Source organism: Plectropomus leopardus, chromosome 15, assembly GCF_008729295.1.
Source record: "Plectropomus leopardus isolate mb chromosome 15, YSFRI_Pleo_2.0, whole genome shotgun sequence".
Lineage (NCBI taxonomy): Eukaryota > Metazoa > Chordata > Actinopteri > Perciformes > Serranidae > Plectropomus > Plectropomus leopardus.
This window is the reverse complement of record NC_056477.1, coordinates 3226987-3236564: the sequence shown is the minus strand read 5'-3', so window position 1 is coordinate 3236564 and position 9578 is coordinate 3226987. Positions and strand designations below refer to the sequence as shown.

Below are 9578 nucleotides of genomic sequence, written 5' to 3'. Positions count from 1 at the left end.
ATGAGTACACAGAACATGAACACTGTGCGCTTGTGTGTGTGTGTGTGTGTGTGTGTGTGTGTGTGTGTGTGTGTGTGTGTGTGAGATCATGCTAGAAGACAACAAGACGTCTACGCAAGTGTTGAGCAATACAAGTTTCTGACTGTGCTTCATCGTGTAGGAACATGTTTAACTGATTGATGTCAAATATGAATAGGCCATCAATTCAGTAGTGGGCCAGATTATATGTAATTATGGAACTTTCCCTGATGTATTTTTCTGTACGCCACCTTACAGAAAAAGTGGCTTTGGAACTATGGGATTTTGAAATGGCCACTCCACAATATTTACTTAGCAATCATCTCATCAGCTGTGCTCTCCTCACCTGTCATTGTGAAGATCCCCAACACCCAGAGCGTTTGATAGTGAGAAGGTGCAGTCAAAGGCCTTTGGATGTGCTGTTGAGATCACGATGAAGGCCAAGTTATACACACACACACATACACACTTAACACACTTGGCCTGCATTTGTTTCAACTAATGGAATTAAGGTTGCAGAAAGTGTGATCCTCTTGCAACAGTGACTGTACTCGACTCGACTCATTTGACTGTATTTGTTTCTGTCCTTGTCCTGCTGCAACAATGGTGATTCCCCAAGATATCAATGTGTTCTTATAAATACATTTCTCTAACAATAACAGTAGTTTTGTCAGCTGTGCTCTCCTCACCTGTCATTGTGAAGATCCCCAACACCAAGCTAATGCTCCAGTTTCCGAGCAAGGTCATCTCCATCCCAGTGGCCCCACTTTTCCTCTGTTTTCTTTTGGACAAACAGCCAAAAGACAGCCATGGTTGATGTGGACTGTCTTCTCAACTAGCTGATGTACAATGAACTAAGTGACTGAGAATAACTGACAAAACTGACTGCATACCGGAAGTAATAAAAAAAAAAAAAAAAACAAACAAACAAACACAGAAAAAAAACAAAAACCTCCTCCAATGATGCCTGCTTGCTGGTTTCAGGTTTAGCAGATTAACTTACTTGGCAAGCAGCAAGAGCTGTGAAGTATCATTTTGAGCATCCTAAGCAAGATACATTGCTTCCCCGTGTCTCCCTCGCTCCTTGGCCCCCCATCTGTCCAAAAAACAATCAGTCCGCTGGATGAACTGGAGTTTCCTCTGCTCACCACCTCCTCATAACGGCACCTCAGGCCAACTCCCCGGCCCTCCATCCTCCAGGGAACTGCAACCCTCTCCTTCACGCCCTGCCCACAGCCTCCGACAGCTGGAGACTCCACCCAACAAGCCTCCACACCTTGGACGTCCCCTCCGACTACCAGGACTCTGACGACCGGAGCCTCCACCCCTCTGGCTCCACGACCTGACCATACAACAATTATCATCGGGGACTCCATCAGGCAGGTCAGGTCTCCATCCGCCCTAACGCTGTGTTTCCCCGGAGCCAAGGTCCATGTCATCTCAGGGCAGCTTCGCCAGGCTCTGGAGGGAAATCCCACATTTAGGACTGCTGTCGTGAAGTGCATCCCATTACAACAGTCAGAGATATTTTAAAACAGGATTTTATTGAGTTGCTGGACATTTTAAAAAAGGCCAGAGTGAGGTCCTTTATTTTTGGTCGGCTGTAGGATGGGACGTTTCTCGAGGCTGCTGAGCCTCCACACATGGCTCTCCTCTGTCTGCCAGCAGCACATTGCTGTTGTTGTTGACAATTTTATCCTGTTCTGGGAACGCAGAAATGAGGGCCTTTACACATAAACTTTCAAGGGTCATGTCTCCTCTCTGGAAACACATATTACACCGTTGTTCACCACATGGACACTCAACAGGCTGCAGGTTACCCCGGATCATCTTCATCATCATCCACCTCATCATATGACTGACTCCCAGCCAAACAGGATCTAGGTGGACACTTCACCACCAGTCACACCACTTTTACTATTCCTACTGTTGTAACCACAAACAGGCGTCATAACAATTACACTGATGGAGCTAACGTCAACAATTTAAAGACAATAAAACCGAAATCAACCATCCTGCAGAGGAAGCAGACTGCCGTGACCCTCAACATGGCACTACTGAACGTACGTTCACTGTCAAACAAAACTTTCCTTATTAATAAACTGTTTTAGATCATAAGATTGACTGTTTTTAACTGAGACATGGCTGGGCACAGATGCACCAGCTGCCCTCATTGAAGCTTCCCCACCAAATTTTAACTTCACTTTTTCCTCTGAGTGGCAAAAAAGGTGATGACACTGCCTCCATCTTGTCAGACAGGTATGTTTTTAAGGAAGTGTCATTCGACAATGCCACCACCTTTGAATACCATGCCTTTGTTTTTAGCAGACAATTTACAGACCACCTAAACACTGTGCTAATTTTATTAATGTATTCTCAGATTTACTTAGTAGAAAGGAAATTGAGAAAAAACAAACTGATCATAAATGACCAAATCCTCCATGAGCAACTAAAAATTTACTATAATGCATTAAAAAATTCCAGGAAGGCTCACTTCTCTAAACTCATCACAGACCATAAAAACAGTCCAAAAATCCTATTCTATGCCATCGATCACCTCATTAACCTTGATTTTGATAAGTCCAGCAGGATGTCAACAGATTCCCTTTGTGAGGACTTTGCAGATCATTTAAGAGGTAAAATTGATAAAATTAGATCAGATTTATTACCATATCAGAATATGGTTGTTAACACACCTGAATCTTTGCTTCTATCTTAGTAAACACTGAAGAGTTTTGTCCTGGTTGATGCTGAAATGCTTGCCAGTTTTGATTAACTGTGGGGTCAGTTTTTGATGATGCAAAAATATGTGGTGCATTTGTGTAGGACAGTCTGAAGATGCAGAGTAAGCTAAAAGAAGAAAGAAAAAGAAGAATCAGTTTAGTCAACAAAACATTTCTGTGTGGGAAGCAGGAATCTTCAGAGTGCTGTTCTTTGAGTTGTATAATAATATTTAGTCTGATTTTATGTTAGTCTTATTTTATGCTTTAAGAATCAGATACTGCTGTTCACACAGAAACTCTAACAGCTTGTGTTCATCATTCGCTCTGATGCCTCGGTCTGAGAGTTGTTTCTATTCAGTTTCTCCCTCTCATTATGTTCTGTGGTGCCGTCTCTTGGTGTCAGTGGTTGTGGTGAATGCTGGACTTTCACTTTGAACACATCCCACCTCTCAGGAAGCAGTCCTTTGTTGAAAAGCACAGAAGCCAGGTAGGAGAACAACAAGATGGCAGCAATGGCAGACAGCATGGAAATGGTCTTAACTGGAGAGTACTGGACATAAACACCATCCTCAAGAGTGCATCCTGGGAAGTGTATGACTGGTGCTAATCCTAATGATGGCTCTCCACTGAGAAGTCTTAACGAAAATCCCACCAGGAAGCCCATAACAGCCCCGTAACCATTGGTGATGTTAAAGAAGAGGACGCAAAATAGTTGAGGGATGATTAGGATGTAGGCCACTTCAGCAGAAATGAACCAGAACACAAGGACGCTGTTTTTCAGGCTGGTAAGTGATGTCCCAACCAAGCCCACTACCAACACAGAAGCACGGATCACCCACTGAGTCTCTCTGTCTGATGCCTGAGGAAGAAAGTAGAGATGAAGAAGAACAGATTAACAGCAAATACTGACAGTAGCAAACAAGTTTTCGGCAACTGTCTTTGTTGTGATGTAACAGATTGAAATAAGATATTAACTCTTCTCACCTGAGGCCTCAGGATGTTCTTGTATATGTTGGAGGTGAGGACAGAAGCTGCAGAGAGCAACAGAGAGTCAGCTGATGACATCACAGCAGCCGCCACAGATCCAATACCGATTATGGAGATGAATAATGGAGTGAGATGCTGCAGGGTGATGGGCAAAACTAGAGCCGATTCCCCACGTTCATACGGAGATGGAGAACCGTAAGAAGTCAGGTTCCAGTCTGAGGCATGGACAAAAAGAAGGATGCATTTAAAAATTATAACATGCTGTTAGATCCCAATTATCAGTCAGTTAATTTTTCACATGAAATCATCTAATTTCAGTGAACTGTAAACCTAAAAAGAGGTTCTTATGATGAATATAAGATTCCACCTTAAATATCAGTGCAACTTTTGACAGTATTGAACATCGGATTCTGTTTGATTGATTGGAAAATATTTTTAGCGTCTGTGATGTGGCTCTAGTTAAAAAGTGACCTATCTGAAACTTTACTGTGCGTGTTGTGATGCCGTGAGAGGTAAAGTCATTGAGGGGAGATGTATTCCCTCCGTGGTTGCAGCAAGGACTACAAACCATAATGGCGTCCAGTAAAAGACTACAAGATCCACCATAAGCCATCAGGCAGGCAGCCAGGACACTGATTGTTGCCCAGCTGAAACAAATCAGCTGATTGCCCTATTGAGGGAGCTGATGGAAAGTCAGTGCATGTGGAAGAGAAGACAATGATTGAGACACAAAGAGAATAGCAAAGTTTTCAGTTATGTTACCCAGAAGACAGCGAACTAGAGTTGTGATTTACATACCTGTTTTTGTTTTGTTTAACTTCTGTCTCAAAGAAAGAAGTTGATGTTTAAAGAAGACTGAATACACTGAGTCTGAGTTGGAGAGCAACAGTTGATTGGCTTAATTTCCTTCACCCACACCTTGAAAGCTCCTGACCTCTCAAGACATCACAGTTTCTATCATAATATAATAGTATTTTCTGGTGTAAAATATGGAGATCTCTGTTTTTTGGCCCTCCACTTTTCTCTCTTTATATTTCACCTCTTGGCCAAATTATATGCAGTCATGGAATTAATCTCCACTGCTAGGCTGATGATTCTCACCTCTATGTTCCTATAATGGTGGACTGTCATTACCAAACTATTAAATTTGAGGAATTTCTTGCCCCTCCACAGATATTGGACACCAGCAGTGACAGCAGAGCCTCATGCAAAAACACTCTCTTGGTAAAGCACCTGCCACAGACCTTCCATATGGACAATCCTCATTGACTGTTTATGTCATGATTGTCTTTGCACGATTAGAATATAGATATCAGTTTTCACAATTTACACCAGTATGAACAAGCTATTTTTTACCTGTGGATGCAGCAGCTGCCCCAATAAGTATAGGAGGTATCCCAAATACAAGTAAGGTAAAAGCAGCAACTAAACAAGTGATCTTTGCTGTGGATGTAGAAGATGCCGACAAGCTCCTCTGATGAAAGCACTGATATCCTATATTTCCCAGTGCCTTAAAAGTAAAACAGTTAGTGGGTTAATTTTAATCATTAGTTTGTCAGAAGGTATCTTTTGAGACAATTGAAAATTGTAGTCAGTATACTGCAGATGTAGTTGTTTTTTCTTACAAAGAACAAAAAATCATCAATTATTATCCAGGCCTTTTCCAGTCCAGGTGTACCAATCCAGGGAGTGTGTAAGGAGTTATTCATAAATGTCTGACCAATGTCCAAAGTGTGTGGGCTCATCAATACAAAGGGAGCACAGACCCACTGCAAAGAAAAAAAGACAAATGCAAATGTAAATGATAAACACAAACAAAAGTCCGACACTATTAAAACATGTAGTATAGCAAACTCACCATGCTGATAAATATGAGCAGAAACTGTATAATATCTGTGTAGGCCACAGAGTAGAGACCTCCCAGCAGTGTGTAGGTAACTGCAACAGCAGCAGAGATCCAGATGCACACAGTGTAGGACAAATCCAGGACCACACTCATGGTTCCTCCTGCCAAACACATTATTTCAAAGACTTCGGCAATTAAAATGTTGGGAGTGGGACTGATTGCCTGTGGTCCCTCGCAAATTGATCAATTACTGCCAAGTACTGTTTCTTGATTCACTTGTAGATGACAGAATTTGAGATTTTTTGTAAAGAAGATAGTAACTATGTTAACTATGAACAATGTGGATTATCTTTTACAGCACACATTAGAAAATCTGCCTTCTGAGGGAAGAAAATCAAGATTTAATAATGTTCCAGTAAAACAAAAGCAGAATTTATGTTTGGATAACAGTTATATCAGCTGAGCTATACTTGCCAACAACATGCCAACAGCATTCAGTGACTATGCTCATAATAAACCACTGGTTTACTCAGTAGGTTCCTCCAACAAATATGTGTCTGGCCACTATATATTGGGCAAATTACTAATGTAAAGTCACTGAGATTTGGAAGTCTGTCACAATTTACGAAATCAATTTTTTAGGCGGCATTTGCAATCTTTGTTGGTTTATGCCCTTGAATGGTTTGACAAGCCAGTCCATCATACTTCTGTTGCTTACATTTGACATCTTTGTTGTAAAAAGGGTTTATTGGTATATAGAAAATAATATTAATACACTAATATAGAGAATAAATATTCAAATATAATTTGAATATTTAAAATGATTGCATGAAATCCAAAGGGGATCAAAGAGGACAGTTAAAGTCATATCTACACAGCATTGATAGGAATTTATATCCATATAGGAATTTATATCCATATACTTTTACTTTGCTTAACAGATAAATACATTGTTAACACAGTCGTAAAGAAATGTATACATATAAGTGAAGTGGTTATGTATAAAGCTTACCCAAACCAATTAGTGTTGCAGCCACACAGAGCACATCCATAATGACTGGAGCCAGGCTCAATCCAGCTGTTAGTACTTTCCCATACTTGATATGAAAAGGGTCCAGCATCGTCACACAGTTCATGTCTCTCATTGGCTTAACAAACACCAAGGCAGCTTGATTTCAAAGAGGTCAGATAATCAAGTGAAGGAGGAAACCAAAAACAGAAATGTTTTATAAAAGGTAACACCTCATTTGAAATAACAAGTAAAGGTTTGTTATTGTTAATTATTCTGGTGGCATACTTCAGTCTCTACCAATCATGACTCAAGGCATCTCTTTAACTGTTTAAACACATCCTCACTTCCCCTTGTATAGGTCCTTTTTCAAAACTGGAGGCCAAAGTCTGGAAGGAAAGTCTTACAGGAAGACTAATTTTTTGTTTTGTACAGCAGCTATATTGTAGGTCTTAAAAATTAGAGTGGCTAATTGTTTTCTGTAAATATGCAGCTTGACAGTCTTAAGGGAAGACACGGATCGTACTGAAACTGATGTGATTTTGGGGGATTCAGTAATGTTAAGGTATGAGGTAGCCGACCTCAATATTGTTCCTGTCTAATACAGTTACTCATTTAATTTGATAATAGATTGTCAGGATATATTTGTTTTGTTACACATACAATCAATATCTTGTCAAATGCAATTTCAGACTCTTACCAAAGACAAAAGATGAGCTGAACGCTATTATCATCACCATCGCGCAGGTTAGTCCCAAAGAGGGTGTGTACACCATCTCAGCTATTCCAACAAGAAATCCTGCTCCAACCCACGTAGCTACAGGATGATAAAAAGAGGACAAATGGTTGGGTGATAATTTATCATCATTACTCATCTTTCAGTGGGATCATCTCAGGATGATATGTTCACACCAAATTTTGAGCTTAAAAAAAGGATGCCCAAACTACAGCCTGAGGGCCAACTGTGGCCATTTGACCCATTGTTTACTTGCCCGCAGTGAGTTCCTAAAAAGTTCAAGTAAATTTCATTGTATAATTTGGGCAGTCTCTGTACATAGGGTGCCCACTCTACCAACCGAGCCACCGGGTGCCCTATGTACAGAGGCTGTGTCCTCACCGCAGCAGCCGTGGGTCCGAATTCCGGCCTCGGCCCTTTACTGCATGTCATACCCCCCATTACGCTACGTCTGTCCTGTCTAAGAACTGCATTGTGTAGTAAAATGCATTTGCAAATGCCAATGTCAATGAATATTACCTTTGGAGAATAATAATAAATATAACTTTATTTGTATAGAACTTATCTAAACAAAGTTACAAAGTGCTTCACAAAGTGCATGAGAATAAATAGAAATAGACAGTTACAATAAATAAAACAATGGTAAGATCTAAGATAAAAGTGTGCACTAGGGCAAAACAAAAAAAAATCATCATCATATCACTAATGTACAAATCAGTCAGTAAAATGAAAAGCTTTCTTATAAAATATGTTTTAAACATTGACTTAAAAACAGGCAATGTGTTAGCATGCCTAATCTCCTCAGGCAGAGAGCCAGAGTGTATAGGGGCTCTGTAGGCAAAATCCTGGTCACCTTTAGTGACAACTAGTGAATACAACATTCCCCCAATTTCATGTGGATTCTATTATAAACCATGCCCACTTACCATTAGGGAAGTAGGGAAGCGGGGACACACACACATCCACCCGGGCACATATTTGTTTTAAGTTGGTGGCTTGTGTCATAACATCATAACAAGGTCTGTATTTATTCTATCCTTTACTGCTTGAATAACTAAATTTCCCCACACAATCTTAAACTGTGTCTGTCATTTTGCAGCCACTACCACACACTAAATAAGTTGAAAGAAATGAATGTGGTCTTATAAATATATTTCTTTAATAATCCTGTTTTTTTATCAGCTATGCTCTCCTCACCCGTCATTGTGAAGATGCCCACCACCAAGTTAATGCTCCGGTTTCCCAACAGGGACATCTCCATCCCAGTGGCTCCACTTTTCCTTTGTTTCCCTCTGGACTTAAAAGAAGCCCAGATGCCGGTCCCAAGGACCAGCAGGTAGAAAAACACCATGGCTATCACTCCTGGGACATTTACAGCCATGGTTGATGCTAACTCACTTCTGCACAAGCTGATGCACGATTCACAACTGAATGATAGAAATCAGGAACCAAAAAGCGGAGGAGAAACAGGAAAAGCTGAGCCTGACATTTGTAAATGATACATTGATGAAAAAGGTCACAGGTTCAGCAGGTTTAGTTACTTGGACTGTGTACAGAAATTCTGTGAAGACATTTTGAGCCTTTTTAACACTGAACTTGTCACAATATTGTTTTCATTAACACAGAATTTGGGTGTAATGTTTGATATTTGATATATCTGTTTTGTCAGTTTTAAACGTCTGAGAAATAATTTCATTTTAGCTTCGTTTTTACCATAGATTTTTACAAAATCTTAGCTGAGCTTCCTGGTGTCCTTATCTAGCCTACATCTGAACAATGAATAATCTTTCAACAATAATCAGTCAACCATCAGCACCTCTGTAACTTTCCATTCACTTTTCAGCCATTGAGTGAGAGATGGGGGAAGAAAAAGAGGCAGCAAGTACAGAAAAGACAAGCAGGAGAGGAGAGGAGACACACAGTTGTGTTTATATATTTCTTTTATTTACTCTCAAGCTAAATTTTGCCTTAATGTCTGTAAAATGTACCCTTTATTTCTAAAATGCTTTATTTTGGAAAACTATCCTCTCAGTGAAGACAGGATGCATGTAAACCCATATTACAGAATATCTCTTTCAAAATCATTAAATTAAAATCTGCCCTAAGACCTTTACCTTGGCTGATAAGGAAAAACATGGGGACCTGTGGTCATTATACAAGCATTTGCTGTTTTATTTTTCCATATGTTTGTATATGTTCAAAATATTATTCTTGCACAGCTTCACAGACAATTTAAATAAGCAAAGGAGAAAAAGCACT

General features: G+C 40.1%; 1 protein-coding gene across 2 annotated transcripts; it reads right to left on the bottom strand.

The window, feature by feature from the left end:
- Positions 1-1745: 1745 nt before the first annotated feature.
- Positions 1746-8740, bottom strand: LOC121954795 (high-affinity choline transporter 1-like). 2 transcript variants are annotated; one of them, XM_042502499.1, is made up of 9 exons: positions 8517-8740; positions 7284-7400; positions 6587-6742; positions 5587-5735; positions 5354-5497; positions 5085-5238; positions 3726-3943; positions 3188-3600; positions 1746-2868 (listed from the first exon to the last, which is right to left on the bottom strand). In XM_042502499.1, exons 1-9 carry the CDS (start codon positions 8698-8700, stop codon positions 2706-2708), a joined length of 1698 nt encoding a protein of 565 aa, XP_042358433.1. In that variant the 5' UTR covers positions 8701-8740; the 3' UTR covers positions 1746-2705. The 2 variants fall into 2 exon arrangements, with proteins under 2 accessions (XP_042358433.1, XP_042358434.1); XM_042502500.1 differs by having other exon boundaries at positions 2802-3600.
- Positions 8741-9578: the final 838 nt, after the last annotated feature.